Consider the following 22,786-nt stretch of genomic DNA (forward strand, 5'->3'; position numbering starts at 1 on the left):
AAATGGTGCTCACTGGGGGGGGGGGGGTGGAAGAAAACCAGCAGGAAGTGGAGGAGGCTGACATAAAGCAGAGGAGGAGAGAGGGAGACAGAGGAGGTATTAGCAGCTCATAAAGAAGGCACTTAGAGCTGCAGTGAAGTGACTCGCACATTCATCACCGCTGGCTGGCTGCTACCGAACACACACACAGATACTTTTGAAACCCCACCGCAGCTGCTGCAAAGACATCAAGATAACCAATGTGTGAGAAAGGGGGAGAGAGATAAGGAATGTGGGAGGCAAATCTGGTTTCTCACTGTCAGTTTCGCCTGTTTTCTTTGGAAAGTTGTGGACAAAAAAACCTCACCTCTCCATATCGAAACAAGATGATGGGAAAGTGTGTCAATTCAAAACCAGCGGGCTGCTGAAACACTATCCCTCACCAGTCATCTCTTTCACATCCTTCACTCCACCCACAAAATACAACCCTTCCCTTCTTGGAGAGAAAAAAACTTCATACCAAAATAAGGACACTTTAAAAAAAAAAAAAAAAAAAAAAGACAAAGAAATCCATTTGGGAGCAGGATTTGGGATAAGCTCTTCCTCGTTTCTCTCTCTCTCTCTCTCTCTCTCTCTCTCTCTCTCTCTCTCTCTTTGATGCTTTTCTGAGGATCAGAAAGCCCGACTGAGAAACTTGTGACAGATTTGAAAAGCGGCAGCACAGACACAGAGAGAGAGAGGGAGAGAAAAAAAAAAAAAAAGTCCACAGACAGACAGAGCTTTGCCCTGGAGGTTTCTGAGGAGGAAACAGGAGACAGATAAAGAGGCAGCGATAATCTGAGAGAGACAGACAGAGAGAGAGAGAGCGAGCGAGCGAGCAAGGGAGGGAAGAGCACAGCTGTTGTGTGAAGAGAAAATAAAGATAAAGAAAGTGTGAAGGGCGAAGGAGAAAACGCTGCTGAGGGGGAATCAAGGCTGGAACTAACAAAGAAGGGACTTACATAAAAGGACAGACTGCAGAATCATTCAAGTTGAAGGACGAAGAGAAGAAAAGCTAAGGAGATAAAAAAAAAAAAAAAAGGCGAACCAGAGGCGAGGACAGACACCTGACATCGACGGCGAGCATGGAGACGCAGCGGCACGAGAGACGAGACTTCCTCTGAAGTGGAAAAAGAAGGAGCCGTCTTTGACACGGGGAGGACGGGGCGATTTCCTCATCATGATTTATTCAGCTGGTTTCCCAAATACAAACAACCTGCGCCGGAAGAGCAACTTCGTCCCCGGGTAGAATGACGAGAGGAGCCAACAGATACCCTCCTCGTCTGTGAATCCCTTTTTGTCCTCACTACCTCAGACTCCTCACCTTCCTCTCCTCCTCCTCCTCCTCCTTTTCTTTCCCTTCACATCAAGCTTCAAATAACCTCCTCCTCGTTTGATATCTCCTCTCCTCCTTTCTCCTCTACCTCACCTCCTCACTATGTGGATACCAGCTGTGCTCCTATGGATTCTTAATATCAGCAATGTGTGCTCAGGACAAGACTACATGGACTATTATCAAACTGGAGACATGGGCACTGAGGTGAGACACTTCACTCCAACACTATCTGTACACAACAATGGCTTAGCTTTGATTTATAAGCAGCTGTGGGGAGTTTTGAGTTGGTTATAAAACAGAGGAAAGCAAGTAAGACGGTTGGCATTAAGACTGATTATCTCCAGGAAGTTATTTTCTCTTAAAACTGCTTTTAGAGGTCACTGCTGAAACTGACTTTTTCAAATATTTTTTTTTTCTTTTTCAAAGAAATCTTGAATTGATTTATTTATCTAAATATTTATGAACAACAGAGCTAACTTCTAAATCAGGATTTGAACCAAACTGAAGCAGAGTGATCAAACTATCACATTCGCAGCTTATCTAACTATAATAGATAGTCATCAAAATCATTTCAATGATACAGATAGAGAGCAGCATAGATGAGCTCTAATGCCAGGTACAAGACATGTCGAGGCACTTATTTAACCATGTCGAGGTCTTCAGCCTGACTGCAGCGCTGGATCAAGGTTCATTTGGGATGTTGTTCAATTCACTGAAAAAAATCCGACCGTCGTGTTTCTGAATCATTAATCCTGAAGCTCTCCTACAATCCATCAGCCCTGACGATTTCAACCGTCGCAGTCTAAATTCCTCCGCAGCTAAATATCTCCTGTTTGTTATCTGTTGGACGTGGTGATGAGGAGCCAGGAGAGAGACTTTTTGGTGTTTCGTGTCAAGCTCCAACAAAGTCTGGCTCACTCGCTTTTCTTTAAAAGTTCAATGCTTCCTTGTTATGAAAAAAGGAATTAAGCAGAAGTGAGTCATGGTACTTACTTATTATTCAACTTACTGATCCCTCCGATTACAGCTGGGTGAAATCCCAAACATAGTTTTAAATAGAGAAGGTGTGTCGTGAATTGTTCAAGAACATTTGACAGAAACATGGTGTAAAAAGTAAAACGAGGTTAATGCTGAAAAACACAATCAATTCATTCACGCATGGGCGTGTGGGTGGGTGTGTGTGTGTGTGTGTGCCAGCAGCAGTATCATCTAATGATGGAGCCCAAAGCTCTGGTAATTTATCCAGCATGACCTCATAGTCCCACAGCGATGAACTCATGTCATGTGATCACTTCATACAAATGGAGGGTGAGAGAGCGAGTGACAGGGGGGAAAAAAAAAGTTGAAATGGAAGCGGGAGAAGCATTCATCCCGAGTGTAATATAATATTATGTAATATGTTTTATGGTTGGGATGATACCATTGATAGCAGACTAACTGTTAACTGTACAAATGGTTCTATAGTGGATATAAAACCTGCTCATTATATTTCCCATTTCAACCACTAATGGAATGATTTGAAGGTTTATTTCTCTATTGCATTGTTTTGTCACACTAGAGTCCTTCACAAAAGATCACAAACTCAAAGGGAACAAGACTAAAATAAGTGCTCAAACATTTAAAGCTTTATATTAAACTCCAGGAGTATGGTTATCTGAAAACACGCACAGCCAATTAGAAAGTATGATCCCCGACCTTTTCCTGCTCGTCACAGTACCGTGAAGATGCACATCTTTGCACAGTGTCCTTCAACGTTTTGTAAATCTGTACTTTTATTGTTATCCTTTATAAATCTCTCTACTGTTAGTTTACGTAGTGGGCTCAGAGAGAAACGGGTTTTTACTGGATGTCAAAAACGATGACCTTGACCTTGACCTTGATGTCAGAACACAAACTTAATTATGCTACTCGCTGGAATGGTGGGGGGGAAAGCGGTTTCGAAAACAAAGCAACAAAAATTAAGTTCCAACACATCCACTATTGAGCTATTTCTCCTTTTTAAGAACCAAAAATAAAACACACATTTGCTTTGGCAAATGCTCTCTTTTGTAAAAAACAAAAACAAAAAAAACACGACTAAAGATTTTGTGTTTTTTTAAAGCTTCTGTACTTTTCAATAACATCCTTAAAATGTCAGAGACTCAAAACACGCAGTATCAAAAACTATTCGCTTATCAACTATTTTGAACCTTACAAGGCTGACTGTTAGTGGAGTGAAATGTCTCCATCATTGTTATGAAGCGTCATGTTCCCCGAGCAGGTGAACCTACCTTACTTTGTTCAACCACCTCACAGCTGAAGACACGCAGACTCTCTTCTTCCTGTGTGAGATGAAGACAGGTGTGTGTACAAGGTGAGGTCATCGGTGGCCGGAAAGTTCTGAGCTTTCTAAAAGATGACACGAGGAAAAGAAAAGGTAGACAAGGAGAGAGCGATGAATAAAAGGTGTCATAACATCAGAAATGTGACTTATGTTCAGGTTTATGCCAGCTGCTTTAACTCAGGCAAACTCAATAACCCCCCCCCCCCCCCCAACATAATACAACCGTCTCTATCAGCCACTTTATTAAACAAGTGTCCTTTTATCTTCACCAATTAGTGTATTTCCGCTGGCTGGAACAAAGTCATCTTTCATAACGGTGGAAAAAATCCTTACAGGGATGTATGACGATAAGAAGGGTTTATAAAGCATTTCTACAGTAAAATATGTTTTCTGAATGGACCCGGTTAACCACATAAAGCCCTCTTTGTTGGTTATAAAAAATGAAGTTTTGGGTGTTGGCTGTGCTGACAAACTGTTTGGTCTATTAACGAAGGACTAATACTGCATTTAAAGTCTCCTTACGTAGGAGGTTGGGGGTTTAACTCGTCACGCAGGGCTCACAAAACACGGCACGACTACAAGTTAAAGAAAGCCACCGAAATCACTTCATCGTGTAGAAATGTGCAGATATGGAGCAACATTTTTACAAAAAAGCAGCGTCTTGCTCAAGGGCAAATCATTCTCAAATGTTATCACACCGCCTCAGGTGGCGATGTTGAAAGTGCAGTCTCACTGTAACCGTGAGGAGTCGATCACTTCAAAGGAGAAACTCACATGCCGACATGTGCGTGTAAAGGTGAGTAGAGGACGCAGGTAAACTAAACCGAACAACCAACAGTAACGTGTCACAACACATTGCGAGCCGAGGTATTCACTGTTTATCCAGCTCTAACCTGGGACTCTTTCGCTCTAAAGTCTGATGTACTGAAGAGTTATCCTCCAAAAACTACAACTCAGCTCAAATCAACCTGAAATCTGTAGTTTCAATATATAAAGCAGGGCAGTTTTTTTTAATGCTTTTCATTACATTTCTATTTGGGATACTTGTCCTGACACTTGCTCACAGTGCTTTCATGGATGCATTGCTGTCTTCCAGGCTCCAGTGTTGTCTGATGACCAGCCCAGTTTGGCGTCAGTGACGAGTGTTGATCAGCTCCTTCAGGTTCTGTACCCCGAATACAATCTGCTCCAGCACTGCCTGCGGAAGAAATCGTGGCGCGATGATTCCTCGCCCTCTTTCCTCGCCTCCTCGGCGAGTCCTTTAGTGCACTCTGACGACGACGACGACCTGTGGGGTCAGCCGAGGGAGGAGGCTCTTTACAAAGTCGACGGGACTTTAGGAGGTAAAAGAAAAAAACAAAAAGTTGCCTTCGACTAAGAGCAGTTTTAAAATATCATAGTGGTCTTCTACACGTCGAGAAAAAAAATTTCAGATTACATAATTTACATAAGCAAAACTACATTTCTGTTGGGCAGTGGGCCCATCAGAGAATAACGGCAGAGAACATTTTTTTGTGGCAGCTATAAACATGTCTTGTTACTTAATCACATCTGTTTCCAGTCATCTTAGAGGAGATCCAGCGGACCTCTTGCCAGCCCAGAGAGGTGTGCGTAGAGGTCGCCAAGGAATACCCAGAATCCACTAGTCAGTTCTACCTCCCACGCTGTGTGGCGCTGCACCGGTGCGGCGGCTGCTGCACCAACGAGGCCTTTTACTGCACCAATACGAGTCACACGCTTGTGAACAAGACAGTAAGTGTCGCCGCTGGATTTGATTTACACGTCGTGCCTTATTTTACTCGCTCCTCAGTGAGGAGGACACAAACCAATCTACCCAAGCTCATCTCTTACATAGCCAGCTGTACAGCAAGGGGGACGCCCTTTGGCTGCTACTCGACCTCAAGTCCGCACACAATCACGCACAGTTTCACAACCTCCCAAGCATTACATCAACTTCTTAACATCAGAAACACTTTTGTCACGCGCAGTAAAACTGCACTGACAGCTGTAGCAGCAGCAGAAGAAGAAGAAGAAACAATCAACTACAGTTCAAAATCAGAGTTTCTCATATCTGCATTTTCACCCCCCACCCTGTTACCAGTTGATGGAGCTGTCCCCACCCAGGATGGACCGCTCGGTCGTCATGGTAACATTTGTAAACCACACTTCGTGCGACTGCCTCTCCAAGCGGCCGCTCCACTCCATCATCAGGCGAGCCACGGCAGATCACCTGTGAGTGGGCAGTGACGCGAGCAAACATCGCTGAGTCACCGTATCCATGCATTTTTCACCGAGTGTGTGTGTGTGTTGCGTTTGTTTGCGTAGGTGTTCGCCGCCTGACGTCGACTGCGCCTTGGGGTCGTTATGGGATCCAATGAACTGCGCGTGCGTCCCCACAGACAACATCAACTACTCCGAGAGAGAGACAGGTAAGTGATCATGTCGTGTCGCTGAAAGGATTACATCTCTCTCGGTTCCCGTTACGTTTATGTTCAGAGAGAAAAAGGAGACTCTGTGTTGACTTCTCTCGTTTTCATTTTGTGTAGTTTCTGAAGATTTAGATACGTTCAGCCCGTCTGGTCTGTAAACATGACACCACCTCATTTTCAGGAGAAAACTGACCTTAAAAAAAAAAAGCTTTGCACTCTTTAATGTTCGTGACGATTTAAAAAAAAATGACGCATTTCGTTTCATGACGCGTTTCATTCTTGACTCTACCCGGACTGCTGTGTGGAAACGGGGCTTTAAAAGTATGCTGCAATTAAAACCAGGACTCACCTCGCTGTGTTTGGCTGCTGGGGCTTGGATGTTCAGATGTGACAGCAGCAGATTCAGGATGATATTTCTGAAACAGACAGCAGGGATTAAATAAACTATGACACTGACACTAGAGGGGAGAGTCGCATTATGTTCACTTTCAAATCGCGTTGTAAAAATTGTAACAGTGTCATATGTTACTTCGTGAACTAGTGCACAGACTAAAATCCACCTGACCTTTACCTCAATGCCATATCATCTAAAAGTGTTGCTACACTTGAGATGGTTTTTGGGACATGAGCCAGACTTTCAGTTTAGCTTCAAACTTTTAAAAAATTCCACTGCCAGACGAGGAGGACGCCAGACTGCATATAATTTGATCTGGAAGTTTTTCCCCCGAGGAAATGTTTATTCCAATGAAACATGATATATGAATCTGTCCTTGTGGCATTTAACTTGTATAAACACGCACCACTACAGTACCCTCCATATCGAGCTACTATTTCTTTGTCTAATTATAAACTGGCAAACCCCGCCGTATCACATCATGTTGGAGCGCAGGCTGAAAATAAACACTCATGGGAAAGAATCGCGCTTCGTTCCGGGAATTCTGCTGAAAAGCGATTTCTCCCCCCCCCCCGTTTGATTTTAAAGTGTATGCGGAGCTTCTGAACGTGCTCACGTCGCGCCTCTTGCATGTCTACAGCGCCGCGAAGAAATGTGGAATACAGTTTAAGCTTCATTTATACTCGAGGCCTTAACGGTCATTAAGGTCATTGCATTTATCCTCTGTGGAGCATGAGGTGCTGCACATTTTGCAGCAATCTGTTAGGACTGACCTACAAAACTTATCTGTGCAGCTTGCCAAACTTAATCAACAACAGAAGTAACCAAAGCTAGAAAAAACATGTAATTGACATTTTCTTTTTATTTTCTCTCCATGTGCTTTCCAGAGGCGCTGGGCTCTGGTCTACGAGCGCTCTGCGGGCCCAACAGAGTTCTGGACCAGACCACATGCGACTGCGTGTGTCGAAACGGACTCACGGAGGCCAGCTGTGATCCGGGCTGGAAACTGGACCACAACACATGTAAGGAGGGTCTCTGTTATGATAATTCACTTTGTGATTGACTTATATCTGGGACTGGATAGCAGCTGTTACTAAGGCCCAGCACCAGTGTTTTGGTGCATAATTGTTCCGAATACATGCGCGTTGCCTTGGTTGGAAAAAGGAAGGATTTACTGTAAACAAACACAAAAGCAATGTTGTCATTCTGAGAGCAACCGGGCAAGATCGAGCCAGGCGGATTAACCAGAGATGAAAGGAGCTTTTGGCAACTCAGTCGTTATGCAAATTTGTACAGCAACATGTCAGGACCAGACCACCAAACATTTACACCACAGACAAGAGTTACACAAGGCTGATAAATAAACCAAGACAAATTCCTCGCTTGTGTAAATGTGCTTGGCTATAAAACCAGACTCCGATTAAATGTAGGTTTCATTTGTGATAAGACAGTTATATTTTGGTTTCTCTTTTGGTCCCAGGTGAATGTCAGTGTGAAGGTCAAGGTGAGGGGAAGCTGTGCCCCACAGGTCAGCAGTGGGATGAGGACTTGTGTGGCTGTGTTTGCGCTGCATCCTGCCCCGGGAATCAGCCCCTGAACCCTGACACTTGCCTGTGTCAGTGCAGAGAGAGTCAACATTCCTGTCTACGGCAGGGGAAGAGGTTCAAGCCCAGCACGTGCAGGTAGGCATCCTCACCAATCCACCTCAAGCCAGAGTCGGTACTCCGAAAGGAGAAGTGCACGTTCCCTAAGGAGAGCGGGAAGAAGAGATAATATGTGTCCTTAAGGGATCAAGTTATCCCAAGAATCCAGTCTGGGTTCCTTCCAACTCAACCCATAACTCTTACCCATCAAACGTATTAAGATGGTGATTAAAACATTTCTGCAAATACAGATCCTGGAATTTGTGTTTGCACTCATTTAAACCTATGACTCGACCACACACGCGCACACACGGGTCAAAGAAATCGACCTCTTTTCTACGTCAAAATGCGCAAAACGCATCGCACACTTCATCCGAGGTATTAGCTCCTCCTTTAGAACTCGTGCAGTGAGAAGTCAGAGACCTGAATTGAACTCAGGAGCTTGGCTCTAGGTCGAACACCCAAATGATCCGATTGTAGTGTCTGGCCCACAAAACGCACTAAATGTACCTCAAACGATGATTTAAGATAGTTTAATTTATCTTAGTGGTCTTAGTCATCAGGGCTCAAAGGCAAAAGGAGGTCCAGATCTCTTTGATTTTTGATATATAAAACCGCACGTTAAAATACTTTGGCATAATTGTGTGGACACGCTGTAACATCCCAGGAGGCTTTTACTGCTCTACGTGTCATTTATCTTGTGCTTTGGATGTTTGTGTGCTTTGAAACTATGAAGACACAGATGTGTTCTGGTGCACTTCCCTTTCCCTCGTTGTTTTAGACGAGATAGTTCTGAGGGTTGTTTTTTTTTTTTTTTTACCACATCTCTCACTTTTACTTCTTCGACATGATGAAAGCACCGAGGTAAAATATAAGCTACTTGTCATGGATGCCTGAGAACTGAGCCTTCCTTTAAAGTGCTTCCTGCGCCTTGGGTGCCATCACATGTCTTCGATCTCGGATTAAGGAAAGAGTCAGAGGAAAGGAAGTAAGAGGGCGAGAAAGCATAAACTCTCAATGGACGTATACATTCCCAACTCGAAAAGATTTTTTTTTGTTTTTTTTCGCTCACAAGTTTCAATGTGACCTTTTATGGAAACACGGCGTCTGAAAATATTCGATCGGGGTCTCAGCTGGGTGATTGCGCTCGGCGTACATGTCGTGGTTCCCACAGCCGTCAACGTCAGAGATCAGACCTTCCCTCTGACCCGAGAGGCCTGCACAGAGACAGAGAGACAGAGAGCGAGCGGAGCATTCATCAGACCGGCAGGCAGGCGAAGAGATGGATGGAGCTACGGCAACAAAGAAAAACACGCAGGCGGACTTGTGCGTTTATTTGACGGATTTCTAACGTGGGAAAGTTCACCGATTATTAAATGTATGCTCTTTACGACAAAATCAAGCAGCACAAAAAGGCTAGCACTTAGGATATACAGTCGGACACAGTGCCCCTCAAAACTATTTTTAAGTTTTGATGCAGCTAATGATGCTAATAGATAAGCTAGTTCCTCTCTTACAATTTGATGAATCTTAAGAAACTTCGAAACTGCTGAGTTTGAGGGGAGAAAGCTTTCACCAAGAGTTGAGGATACAATTGTGAGACCGCTGAGCTCTTTGATGAAGACAAAGCAGGACAGGAAGTATGTCGTTTTGGTTGAAGTTCGACTCAACATCTGGTCACAGGAGGCGGCTGGTCAGAACATTAAAGCCATCACCTGCTGTGATCCTGAAAAGGGAGAGTTCAGAGAATTTGGCCATACCCTTTCCCTCCTGGGAGGCACACTCCCTCTTTTTTCCCCCACTCACACACAGAATCGTTTGATGCAGACTAAAGACTTGGATCAGGGTTTATCCAAAAGGGATGTGAAGATCTGAATAATCAAGAGCGTTGGTGCCAAAAGAATAAACTCCCTTGTGTGCCCTTTCCCCCGCTCCTTCTTTTATAAACCTCACCCTTCCCTTTAAAACCTACTTTGTCTGTAATTCCTCTTGTTGTCTTCTATTACACTTTTCTCTTGAATATGTCTCCTCTGTTTAGTTGTTACAGGCTGCCGTGCAGAAAGCCCCGACCCGTGTGCCAGACTGGTTTTTACTACAGCCACCAAGTTTGCCAGTGCATCCCCAACCACATGAGGCCTCAGTGGAACTAACAAAGAAATCACTGATAGAGAGAGGAGCATTACAAAAAAAAAACCCAACAAAACTCTTCTCTCTCAGCCGATGTTTTCAGCACAAGGCTTGAAACTGTTGGCCTGAAAACAAAGAGGCAAGAGGTCAGGATTGTGGACCTCCATATTTATAACTGCAGGATCGAAACGGTCAGCTTGAGGAGTTTTACGCACGTTTGTTATACCAAGGACGACGGTATTTCCGAGTGACACAAAAACTCCCCCTGTATCCAGTCCGACTCTTTCAAGAATCAAGATCCTTTTAAGGGAGCAGCCAATCACGTCTCGAGACCGTCTAAAAAGCACGACGACAAAGGAGGGGTGGACTAATCAAACTCTGAACTGCTGCAACATGTTCGAGCTCGATATCTAACCGCCGATCTGCCGCACAAACACCACGAGTGACTGCGTGGAATGGAAAGTGGAATAAAATCAGAGCAGCACAGACTCCATGCTTCATTTTCTAGAGCTGCAAGCGACTTCACTTCACTTTTTTTTTTTGGGGGGGCAGCAACATACTTGAGACGTTGAAGGATTTATTTTGCAGTCATCATGGAAAGTGACTGCCTAGAGGAGGTTTATATCCCTTCTTTGAGTCGAGCTGGAAAAGGTGAAGGTGAAGTATGTGTTAGGGTTATTGTTGCAGATCTCCCCCCGCTTGATGCCCGACCCTGTTCTATATAAGGCCCATTTAAACACTCCCAAATAGCTATTATATCCTCCAGTTTCTACTTGCCTCTCCTGCAGGGCTTCGCTTTCAAGATTTCCTGCACAGCTCCAAACACAGTTTACAGAAACACTTCTACTTCTTCTGGTAATTTAATTTCACACACTATAAGTAAGGCTACATGTAAATATTTTAAACTGTCATATTTAAAGCTGATGATTTGAAGTTGGAATCGTGCGTCATTGTAAATACTGTATTTAAGTCACCTTCAGAAACGAAATTAAATTAAACCACGTGTCTTTTCTTCCTGCAGTTTGGAATTATTACGGAGAATTTGTGTTTTCAATGTTTAGCATGCATGACACTAACGGGACTCATTTGAAAAGTAACGCTAAAATCTTTGCTTATTAAGATCACCCTGAATGTCCAAAGCATCGCATGCAGCGAGTCGGGCGCAGATCCAGCTCTTCTGCTCCCTGCAGCTTCAGCTCCTTCAGGGATGAAAAAAACTCTGTGAGGAACAAAACCCCCTTTTTAATTCTGATAAAAGAATAACTCATCAACGCAGACAAACGAAAAACTGTGAGGCACTTACTTGGAGCTCATTTGAAGACTGATATTTTAAATGAGGCTCTTCGTGTCTTTAAATCCTGCCCATGTCCGAGAAAATCAGATTAACTTTTTGTGATTGGACTCAACACTTCCCACTCTGCTGTCAGAAGCGAAGCACATTATACATCTTTTCACAAACATGCACAGGACATTATAAAACCAGCATGAAAATGTCCTTTGAAATGTTTTATTTTTTTCTTCCAGAACAAAATATAAACCCAGCCTCCATTCACCATTATATAATAAGCCATTGTAACTCTTCAAATATTTACAAAAGATAAAAAATAAAACATAAATAAATATAACCTGCTGCTGCTCATTAAGAAAAAAGAAAAGAAAAAAAAAAGCCGGTGCTGCGCTTCCGTTCATCTTGTTTATAGCTTAATGCTTCAGAGGAATAATGAGGGAGAAAGTTCTAAGATCTCCAGATAAAACAACCTGCCATTAAATTACACCACCAGTGAATGTCTGAGAATCACGCAGCTTAATGCAAGGAGACTGGCACGTGTTGTGGTCGTCATCGATAAAGGAAACGTGAGTCTGATGGGTGAAAAATGGAAGCAAAGCAGTCGCCTGGTTCCCTCCAGTTAAAAACAGAGGAGCAGCGTCAGATTTAAAATTGTGCTGGAGCAAAAACAAAAGCAATTTGTGATCACTTTTTGTTCTGCTGGAGAAACCAAAAGACATCAATTATTCTAATTAAGGTGGTGAGCACTGACCCCTACTGGTTACAGGCTGGTTATACAGACTGGTATAAGGGCAGGCACAGACCTAATCGACCCCATAGGGAGCTTTGTTAAAGAAATACAATTAGTATTTATACAAGAATCATACAAAAAAACTTCCAAAGAATTCTTTGATACTTTTCTTACAACTTTTCAAAGTTTAGATTTAATCTAACGTAAACTAAAATAGCACGACTTTCCGGCAATCTAATCGTCATAGGTTTTTAGTTTTAGCAGAAATAAACCTTATGAGAAAACAGTGCAAAAAGCAAAAAAAGATTGTGTTATATGGCTTACTGAAGTGAAAATATGTATCCTAGTGAAAGCACGAGCAGCCTCGTCATTTAGCAGTTTTCTTTTTTTTCACAGCTTTCCAAAAGTCCAGTCTCGTAAGCCACAATCTCTCCATCCCAGGTGAAGTAGCTGGAAACAGCACGGCGCTTCCAGAGCAGGCACTTCAGTACGAACTGTTCGGCCGACAGTCTGACTGCGGTTCACTTCAGTTTGTCGTTCATCCGTCGGTTAGTTTGTGTGTGTGTGTGTGTTGTGCTCGCCTCATGGCCTCCGGCTGACAGGCACGTGCTGCGGCAGAAGACGGGATCCCTTTCACTTCTCACACGCGTTACATAATCCAGACAGGACTGATCCTTTTTGAGGTATGATCCACGAATCGAGGTCTGATCCGGGACCAGGACATCACTCATCCAAAACGTTGATTCTCAATTAAAAACAGGTTCAACTGTTTCCTGAAAACAGAAAACAACAGAAGATGACGACAACAGAATCACACAAATCAAATCATTTTTTCGGACCCGTGATTATTTTCTAATTAATTACTCTGCGTTCACTCACCCTCGTCGTCCGAGTCGAACCCAAACAGTTTGGAGCAGTTCTGCAGCTGGAGGTGACTCTGCAGCTCCCCGCTGCTGTTGAACGTCGCGAAGCAGTTGGCGCAGCGTTGTCTCTGAACGCTCGGCGCGACCTTCGTCTTCTCGCGAGCGAGACTTCTTGGGGACGACGGCGACGACACAGCTAACGTCTCCTTCCGTCGTTTAGGCATGGTGATGTACCGCTCGTCCAGGTAGGCTTCGGGCGGAGCGCGCGTGTACGGCTTCTTCCCGTACTCTGCCAGCGTTCGCTTGAACTGCATGGCTTTGGCGGCGTCCTGCACCTCCTGTCCATTCGCCACTCTGGAGTATCCAGGAATATGTAACGTGGATTGTGGCGTCTCCGCAGAGACTTTTTCCTCCTGTCCTTTAGAAGTCTCTGCTCCCTCTGCGACGCCCTCCGTCGACTCCTGGACTTGACTCGTCTTTTTTAGCTTCTTCGACGCGGATGGATCTTTGATTTTCGTCTCAACAATTTTGTCTTTAACCTTGGACTTCTTCTTCGCTTTGATCGGGTCAGAATTTTTCGCAGCACCAGACCTCTGTGAGTCTTCTGTCTTCTCCGTGCCGGCAGCTGCTGGAGACGCCGTTTCGCTCGAGCGGCGATCTGCTGCTGCAGGGAGGGAGGAACCGGAGCCTTCAAGGATTACATCGGACTTTTCTTCTGTGTCAGAGCATCTCTCTGCTGCTGCTTTCGCCTCCTCCGCTCGCTCTCCAGACGCTGACTTGGACGTCTTCTTCACCGAGGATGTCTTTCTTGAATCTTTGCTATCCTCACTCGATTCCCTGTCCCGTTCTGTTTTTCCATCTTTTCGCTTCTTGTGCGCCTCGCCCGAGCCTGAAGAAGTACTGAGGGTTTTCTCCTCCTGCTTCCTTTTCCCCATCGCTCTCAGCAACTTCTTCAGCTTTTCCATTGCCGTCTCCTTGCTCCTCCCTCCTGAGGCGGAGGGGGCTTCTGGGACATCACGGAAACGGTCGCTTTGGACAGCAGACTCATCGCCGTCGGTTTGCGTCGATTTGCTCTCTTCCACGTTCGCCTCGCCCTCCTCTTTAACGAGACTTTCTACTCCTTCTTTGGCGTGACCCTGTGGGATGACTGATGACTCAGCGGGCTCTTTTAAACCTTTGTCCTCTTGGGCGTCATTATTCGCGTCCTCGGTGCAGTCTGAGGATGCGGTCTGAGTTTTGTCGGACGGGTGTGAACTGGTTTTATGCCGCGTCTCCGTTTGCTTCACATGATTCTTCTTGACCTGCTCCTTCATCGACTTCGCTCCGTCGTCTGCCGATGAATCCGTCGTTCGGTTTTCCCGTGAACGCTGCTCCCCTTCCGTCCGCTCACCGCTCTCGCTCTCCGCTGTTGGCGTCGAGCTTGCGGGATGACCGGCGCTCTTCCGACGCCTCTCTGGAGCACCCTGTTCCACCACGCGGTCTTGTTTGGGAGCGGACGCTGCGCTCGCGTCATTCAGACCTGTCTTTGACTTGGCGGGACGTCCTTTTCTTCTTGGACCTTTTGTGTTGACTTTCATGAGCTTTTTCTTCAACTTGTGCCTCCCTCTGATGTTTCGTTTGAACGACGAGGACAAAATGACGTGGCGAGTTTTGAGATTCGCCAGGGACGACGCTTCCTTCAACCTTTGCCTTAATCTTTGATTGGAGCCGGAGGGATCTACGGCTGTGTCCTTGTTCAAGATATTCTTCAGGGCCTGTGATTGGTGCGTCTCCGTCGTTTGCTGTTTGGACAAAGACCCTCTGACGCTGGTCCGAGGAGGAGCTTCCACATGCGTCTGTGTGTTTTGCCTTCTTGATTTATGAGCAGCTTTGAGACTCTTCGTCTCATTTTCAGTCACGTTAGCCGAGTCATCTTTGGGCTTATGCTCTGGTTGTACTTTCCCAGATAGCGTCTCTTCATGTTCGTCACCTGATTGTCCGTTTGTGCCCTCGTCTGCTTTCGTTGGATTGCCGGCGTAGTGCTCCCTCTCATGAAGATTCAGCGCCCAGAGACAAATGAACAGTCTTGAACAGCCGGGGAGGCAGCACGCTGCCTGCAGCGGACTGTGCCTCCTTGCGTGGCGTCTCATTTCCATTCCGGTTTTGAACCTGGCAGGACAACCCTGATGGGGGCACGGATACCGAGGGCTGAGTCTGTGTCGTTCAACGTGGTGCTGGAAGTGTTCGAAGCTCCACAGAACCCGCATACAAACGCTACACTTGCCGTTCCCGACGTGAAACGCCAACCTTAAAGGTTCGGCTTCCCCGCTGTGATCCTCCAGAGCGTGATAGAGAAGCGCAACGCGGCTTTTTGACAGATCTCTGAACCAAGCACAACCGTCCATCGGGCAGCAAACTTTCTCCAGAGCCTCAAACTGTTTCTCTGGTACAGCCTGTTGTGTCTGAACGTGCACACATTTACTCTCCTTCATTTTGTCTTTAGTGCAACGGCTCATTTTTTTATCTTCCCGAGCTGAAGATTTCACCGCTCCATCTTGTTGTTCTTGCAACCGTAGACTCTCCGCTCCCTCCCTCGTCCTTTCTTGAGAAACGTCCTGCTTTGCCTGCGAGTCTGGGATGACCTTTCTCGGTCTGCCGAGCCTTTTCTTTTCGCCGATGTGCCCGTTTCTCTTGTGTGCGGGAGTTCTGCTTTCACTGCGTTTTCCCTCGTTTTGTTGATTTTGGCGACGAGGCGAACAGTCTTCCGGCTTGTCCCTGGGTCTTAAACTTCTGGATCCAGATGGAGTTGAATCTTGGTCGCTTATTGATTGCGAGCCGACGTCAGATCTCCTCAGTCTTCCTTGAGCACCGGGCTCGGGGGAAACGTTCGTGGTCTTGGCTTTGGCAGAGCGCCGAGGTGCGACGTGCTCTTTGGTCTGAGAGACGCCGTTTTCTCGTGCGTTGGAGTCGGATTTCTCTTTGATCCTCTTGAGCTTCTCGATATGATTCGACAGGTGCATCATGGCCAGCAGGTCGTCTTTAAAAACGACCCCACAGAACATGCACTTGTCTTGACGATAGTGGAACATGGCATGTTCCACAACACGTTTTCCCTTAAAGACCTTGGTGCAGAAGGTACAACAATACTCCAACCTGGACTCCTCTGTTTCTACAGCTTCACCGTCTTCTGATGAATCGGGATCAGTAACCTCAGACGGGCCGAGTTCTGGAGCGGAGCCGCTGGAGGTAGTGTGTGCTTTGTGAGGAACTTTAGGTTTAACTCCAGCTTTGGAGGCAGCGTCCTCTGGTGCAAGTTCAGTCACCATTTCTGTGACCAACGTCAGAGCGGACATGTCGTTGTCCGTTTGTCTCTCACAAAGCCTCGGATCTTTTGAGAGTCTCGGCGAAATCTCCTTCTCGGGAACGCCGTTCCTGAGGTTTTGGAGCCGCTCCGGAGAGTTTGAGAGTTTATCCGTTTCAGCCTGAGAGGAGCGGTCTCGTTTCTGATTCCTGACATCATCTTCAGATTGCGAAAGCGTCCGGTCGTCAGCAGCGGAACTTGCGCTTTCTGAAGCGTCTTTAACCGCGTGAGGTTTGGAGGCGTTGTCTGAACCGTGGGACGTTGCCGTTTGAGACGCAATAGTCACCTTCATCTCGACGGCCGACTCTTCACACAGCTCTCTTGCGGAAGTTATGGCTTTACCTTGCAGGACTTTATCGAACGTGTTCGGGGCTTGTTTCACTTCAGGCGCCGCTGACGGCCGAAACACGCCGGTGTCTTTCACATTCACAGGAGAGTTCTCAGAAAGCTCTCTGGCTGTCGGTGTCTTTCGTAAAACAGCGTTTGCAGTTTGAGCTTCGGGGGCTTTTGGTAAAGTTCCTTTAACTTTCACCCGGGTCGCGATTCCAGCTTTCGTCTCGGCCACTGATTTTTTAGGACGCCCTCTCTGAGGACCTTTGGGAGGACCGCTTTGCACCGAGGAGCGTGTGATTGTTGACACCGAGCCTTGCACGTTCTGCCCGGTACCTTTTCCTCGCTGCCGCCGGGCGTAACAGTGCAGCTGCTGTGTGAACATGGCAGGATCCCGCGCTCTCAGAATCACTTCTTTCCCGTGTAGGCTCTTGGGTTGCAGCGCGTCGGGAAGTTTGACCGTCGGTTTGTAAAGGAGCACTTGAGGGAAGCCCCTCGGCCTGTTACAAGTCTCCTCCATAAACATACCCATGAGTTCATTGTCTGGTAACGAGAGCTCCAGAATAACTTGTGAAGGATCGGCCGGTGTAACATCGTCCAGACTTATTCCTTTCTGGTGTTTGTTGTTTTCCCTCGCCAACAAATGAGAGCTGACTGACGGTTTGTGTTTCACATTGTTCTTGATCTGATCGTCGTCACTCCTCTTAACGACGGAGGACTCGTGCTGCTTTTGATGTTTCAGTCCGTGCTTCCTGATCTTGGAAGGAACACCGTTCAAGTCGAGAGTTCCTGAGTCTTCCAGCAGCCACCTTGGTTTTCTAATCCGGCGTTTCGGTGGGTTCTTTTCCGAGTGTCGCGTCGTGCGCCTTAGCTCGCCGCTCCCGAAAGCACCGTTATCTTGTAGCCGGTCGAGCTGCCAGAATGAACGGCGCAAAGGTTTAGACGATTCATCTCGGAACGATCGAGACCCTTGGCTGCTCTTCTTCTTCACAGTGTGGTCTCTGTTCAGATGTGTTCTGCCGGGGCCCATCTTTAATCTCTTCGAGGCAGCGTCAGCATCGTCTTTGTTGTGCCGTCTCTTAGAAGCTGCCTGCAGCGACCCTTTCTGACAGGCCGACGGCCCCGATCGGAGAGCAGAATCTTTGGTGCAATACTTTAGGATCCATTTGTCCTCCATGATTTCTTCAAGGGCAGCGCTGACCACTTTCTCGCTCATCAGCTTTAAACAGTTGGTCCGCAGAGCGATGAGGTTCCAAAACTCGGGGTCAAAATGCATATCCTTCTTTAGAACCTGAGGGTGGAAAAGAAACATGAAAACATTACAATATGAAAAACAACTAAGTCCTCTTTAAAAAATAAATAAAAAAAACTCACTCAAACAATCACAAAGGGTTTACCTGCAGGGTTTCGAAGCGGATGTGATTTCTGATGGGGCTGGAGTCCACGTGGTACTCCTGATCGGGGTGCATGTAAAGAAGGTAGACCATCTTGTAGGCCTCAACGGAGCGTTCAAGGAAGAAGACGAGAAGAGCGCACGCCCTGCAAACCTCCAGGTCGTTGGGGAGCAGGCCGGCTAAGGTTTTGTATATTAGGGACTTTGTGATGACGTCGCAGGGGAGACAAGACTCCAGGGCGTTTGCACAAAGCTCCACGCAGAACTGGATACCGTCTTCACCGAGCTAGGGAGAGACCCAAAAAGAAGCAAATATTCAGTTTAATACTGAACCACTCAAAAAAGCTGAAGTCTTTAAAAAAAAACTTACTTCCTGCAGTATGGCTCTGATAAACGGGAAGATGGAGTTGACATTGGTGGCAGACAGCATCAGCTGATGAATCTCCTCAAGTAGAGAGTGCTTGGATGTTTTCAAGCGACTGTGAAGTTGACTCCACACAAACACAAGGTCACTGCGAAGAGAAAGTTTAAAGTCTCATCTCTTCCGAAAGGAGAAAAACTATTTTTGATCAGCGGCTGTGATTTATGCACGAATTGGAAAAAAAAACGCACAAAGAAGCCCTGAGTGGCTGTCGAACTTCTCATTACATCAGACTCACGTTTAAATTTACTCACCATAAATAGTACATGTCTCCTCGACGGAGTTGCTGGGAGAGGAAAGCTCTGCAGAGCGCGAGCAGTAACTCGTCCTTCTCCTCACACTCCAAACTGCAGATGAGGTGAATCGCGTCTTTACCGTTGAGGTCTGCTACCTAAAACACAAAGAAGCATCAGAGCAGCCCCAAAGATCCTCCTCATGCACACCAGTTTGGCACCGTTTTTTTTTTTTGCATCTGCAGAAACGGGTGAAACCGAGTGAATGACATGCACATTCAACGCGTCCGCCGGTCCACCCACCTCTCCGTGTAGGCGCTCATGCTGTGAAGTTTTGAGAAGCCACGTGAGGTAGACCTGGAGGAAGAAGGAGTGCCGTCCTGCTGCGGGATGCAGAGAGCAACACTTCGCCAGGGCCACGGCTTCACTGACCCGCCGCTCACAGGATAAGAGGTAGCGTACGCGAAGCTCCAAGAACACCGGCAGCTCTGAGCTGATGAACCCGTCCACTGTGGAAGAGTCGAACCAGAAGGAGGACACACAAGGTTTTTTAGGGTTAGGACTGGACAACCAACCTGAGGCTCATAAACACTTTCTGTTTTGTGAACCAAATTAAAAACAACACATTGAACTACCACAGCAGACGTTCACTCATATGTTTGTTGGGTCTACTACCTTCACTCTGAGGTAAACTGGACTCTCTGAGGATGGCCTGTAAGACTGAGCTGGCCCAAGGCCCGCCGCCCTGAACCAAACGCTCCACCTGAAGTAAGTGAACATTCTGATGCCTCGCAAGGGCCGAATAACATTCCTGCAAGAGGACAAAAAAAAAGAAAAAGAAAAAGGAGGTGGATGTTCAGTAAATACATCAAAAGCACCAAAGTGCTGTACTGAACTAAAGCGATTTCATTATGACTGGGATTGCAGACAAGAAAGGAGCTTCCGAGTTAAAAATAAAACACGTCATTGTTGTATTGAAGTCGTCCAATAATTGTCTGGATTCTCACCTGGAATGTAACAGTGAATTGTTTCAGTGGCTCCTCGTGGAAGTCCTTCTGGTCGAAAAACAGCAGCAGCTCGAAAACACTCCTGTGGGACGAGATCAGAAGAGATTTGACGTTCAGCTACAAAACCCTTTCTCGAAAAGGTTGAGCTGCTTCATAATTATATTCAACTCTTGAACAATCTTAGCATCTGATTGGATGTCAGGATATGCACATTGGTCGAGGGGTGGAGGAATGCATTCAATTGAGAAGCTGGGGGAAGAGACAGGATGGAGTAAGGTCAACAGCTGGATCCATGCCAAGCCTTTTTCCTGGCTGACAAAACTGAGTTGTGCCCGCCAACAAACACGAGCAGCCTTCAAACTACTGAAGTCAAGCCTCCTCTTCGGGGAGGCCTGTGTACTTACAAGGCCAGACTGCTGAGTGTGTGGAGCGCGTGATCACAATTTGGCGTGAAGAAGGTGGAGACTCGGGCGAAGTAGCAGAGCGATGTCTCAAGGATCCTGAGCTGAGGCAGCGGCACCTGCCATCGGGAGGTGTGCTGCTCCACCAACTGCACGGAGGAAAGATGAAAAACTTATAATGACCACGACAATTAAGAGTTTGAAGCGTTGCTTGACATGTTTAGTTAACAAGCTCAATGCAGTTTTATTAACATCAGCCTTTTGGAGCAGCAAAAACAAGTAAACCGACTGAGGAATAGTTTTTAAATATTTTGATACCAGATTTATTTTTTCAATTATAAAATGACCATCTGGAGGAATACATCCCCTGCACGCTTCTGCTGAGGTTCATTATATATTTTTGTTTTTTGACATCTGGTGATGACACAAACATTTCAGAAACTAGGAATTATTTTTCCCAGGAAGGCCCTACGAGAAAGCAAAAAAGGTTCTTGCAGGGATGCGACCAAAACCTGCATTTTGTACGTGACATGAGAAAAAAAATAAATGACAAGAAATCCTCATCTCTTTATTTTGTTCTGTGTCTATAAACAAGATACTCACTGTGGAGTGAATGACCATTTCACAAAGACTTGTTTTCACTGCATCCTCCCACTTATGCACACACATTTATTTATTTAAGTATTCTACTGCAATGCACAAGTCAGCAGACCCTTTTATGCAACTACAACCTCACATTAAACACAGAACTGTCAAATCCCTAAAACACAATGTGCAGCCTGTGTTGCCCTCTAATGGTGAAGATAGAAGACATCACTTTTAAACACTACAGGAATCCAGTGAATGCGAACAATGAAGATCTCTGTCCTTCATGCAAACACTGCACTCATTAAGTATTTTAACTTCTGGTCATATCAATCTTTCCTTTTAAGAGATGCTCAGTCAAGTTGAGCTAATTAATGATAAGCAAACATAACAGTAGAAGAATAACAATAACATCCCGAACTGTTTCATTATTACATTATTGATCCAACTGAACTTAAAAAGAAATCTTCAATAACATTTTCATGAGCCTGCAAAAGATGCACCCACTAATTTACATCTCGATGTAATTATATTGCATTATTGTGCAATTAAAGCTGTTAAAACATCACGTGGCAGCAGGTAATGTTTTAATTTATCTCTTTAATAGATGTAGCTTCTTGTCCTGTTGCTGATCTGGATTTGACAGGTCTGAAGTTTGATCTTGTGGTCAGTGCCTTAACTCATGTAGGCTTTTAATCCCTCTATTTAAAGCCCTTTGGTGATAAGAATGACTCTTGATTGTGTTGCCACCGTGAAACAATAACAAAGTTATGCAGTGGATAGTTTGGTAAACATTCACCATGTTAGCTGAGCTATCTTTGGTTTAGCAGCTGATTAGCCCGAGCTTGCTAACTATGCAGTTACATGTCTTTGTTAAAATATGAATTTTTTTCTGGCTTTTACGCTTCGACCTCGTCAACTGGATAACATCTCGGGTTAAAAAGGCGATGTATTCAAAACGCGTTACGTTATATTTCTGTTTTTTTTTCACTCGACTACGACTTGTTAGCTTTGTGCTAACTCGGCTAGCTGTCGTCCCTTCTGGGGGAGGGGAGTCTCTTATCATCGACAGCAGAGGCTGTCAGCGTCGACTCCTTACCTGGGAAAAGTCGGAGCAGAACGGTCTGCTGTTCTCTCGCAAGTCATCACCCGAGTAAAGGCCCAACAGAGTCTGTAATTGTTTCTCTAGCCCCTCTAAGTCGCACACACTGCCCTCCTCCGCCATACTGCCCGTCTAGCCTCGCTCGTAGCTCCACCGCTACGGTCAACTGGTGCGTTCATGGAGTGTCGGAAAAAAGACTTCCCAAGGTTGATAGCGCCTGCAACTCGACTCAGAAACTCGGAGAATAATTGCCTGCCAGATTTAACGCCAGAATCGTCACCATCTGCCAGGCAACACATGTTTAGTCAATGTTAACATTCTTTTAAAAAATATATAAATTCACGTTTTGCACATCATTTTCAAAGATCTTCTCCGTAGAATCAACGCTGTTTTATTTCTGCTGTTTTTACCAAATTCAGACTTTTCCAACTGAAATCCCGTGAGCACTCTGAAGTCCCAAAACTTGGAAACACGAAACACCCGAGCAGCATTTAAACGCAGCATACACCTCGCATGGACAGCGCTGATTGGACGCTGCCGACGTAAAGGGGTGGTTGCTCCTTTTTCAATGCAGCGTTCACCGGAGTACCACTCTCTATCGGGGCGGAGTCCGAGCTCCATAATTAGTACAGCTCAGGTTTAACGAAACCCCGTCAGCTCGGTGTTTGGAGAGGTGAATCACATGCACCACAAACCACGTGGCAAACACAAACATAGCGCTTTAATGAGTGCTAATAAGTGCGTCCCCGTCCCATAATAAAAAGTTGGAAATAAACTATTAAGAAAGAGTGTCTCTAAACAATTATTTTAATTCCCCAAGTTG

The 22,786-nt window shown here is 45.7% G+C and overlaps 2 protein-coding genes across 2 annotated transcripts; one reads left to right on the top strand and one right to left on the bottom strand.

The window, feature by feature from the left end:
• Window positions 1-360: 360 nt before the first annotated feature.
• On the top strand, window positions 361-11,290 carry LOC306818479 (vascular endothelial growth factor C-like). The gene is made up of 8 exons (XM_079336094.1): window positions 361-1,558; window positions 4,774-5,020; window positions 5,239-5,429; window positions 5,779-5,909; window positions 6,003-6,106; window positions 7,388-7,522; window positions 7,981-8,182; window positions 10,182-11,290. Exons 1-8 carry the CDS (start codon window positions 1,457-1,459, stop codon window positions 10,291-10,293), a joined length of 1,224 nt encoding a protein of 407 aa, XP_079192220.1. The 5' UTR covers window positions 361-1,456; the 3' UTR covers window positions 10,294-11,290.
• A 471-nt stretch (window positions 11,291-11,761) lies between these two features.
• On the bottom strand, window positions 11,762-22,152 carry LOC306818570 (uncharacterized protein). The gene is made up of 10 exons (XM_079336230.1): window positions 21,961-22,152; window positions 20,280-20,425; window positions 19,876-19,957; window positions 19,544-19,679; window positions 19,172-19,377; window positions 18,890-19,026; window positions 18,585-18,726; window positions 18,219-18,500; window positions 13,168-18,112; window positions 11,762-13,061 (listed from the first exon to the last, which is right to left on the bottom strand). The coding sequence occupies exons 1-10, from the start codon at window positions 22,084-22,086 to the stop codon at window positions 13,051-13,053; spliced, it is 6,213 nt and encodes a 2,070-aa protein (XP_079192356.1). The 5' UTR covers window positions 22,087-22,152; the 3' UTR covers window positions 11,762-13,050.
• Window positions 22,153-22,786: the final 634 nt, after the last annotated feature.

The sequence above is a fragment of the Symphodus melops genome, assembly GCF_947650265.1.
Source record: "Symphodus melops genome assembly, chromosome: 23".
NCBI classification, from domain to species: Eukaryota; Metazoa; Chordata; class Actinopteri; order Labriformes; family Labridae; genus Symphodus; species Symphodus melops.

What these genes read in the sequence shown, in the direction of transcription:
- LOC306818570 (XM_079336230.1), bottom strand. Translation starts at nt 22,086, where the DNA reads ATGGCGGAGGAGGGCAGTGTGTGCGACTTAGAGGGGCTAGAGAAACAA. An exon ending in ATGAGCGCCTACACGGAGAG is followed by an intron (nt 19,027 to 19,171) that starts GTGGGTGGACCG and finishes TTTGTGTTTTAG; the next exon opens with GTAGCAGACCTCAACGGTAA. An exon ending in GGAGACATGTACTATTTATG is followed by an intron (nt 18,727 to 18,889) that starts GTGAGTAAATTT and finishes TTCTCTTCGCAG; the next exon opens with TGACCTTGTGTTTGTGTGGA.
- LOC306818479 (XM_079336094.1), top strand. Translation starts at nt 1,457, where the DNA reads ATGTGGATACCAGCTGTGCTCCTATGGATTCTTAATATCAGCAATGTG. An exon ending in AGTCGACGGGACTTTAGGAG is followed by an intron (nt 5,021 to 5,238) that starts GTAAAAGAAAAA and finishes ATCTGTTTCCAG; the next exon opens with TCATCTTAGAGGAGATCCAG. An exon ending in CTACTCCGAGAGAGAGACAG is followed by an intron (nt 6,107 to 7,387) that starts GTAAGTGATCAT and finishes TGTGCTTTCCAG; the next exon opens with AGGCGCTGGGCTCTGGTCTA.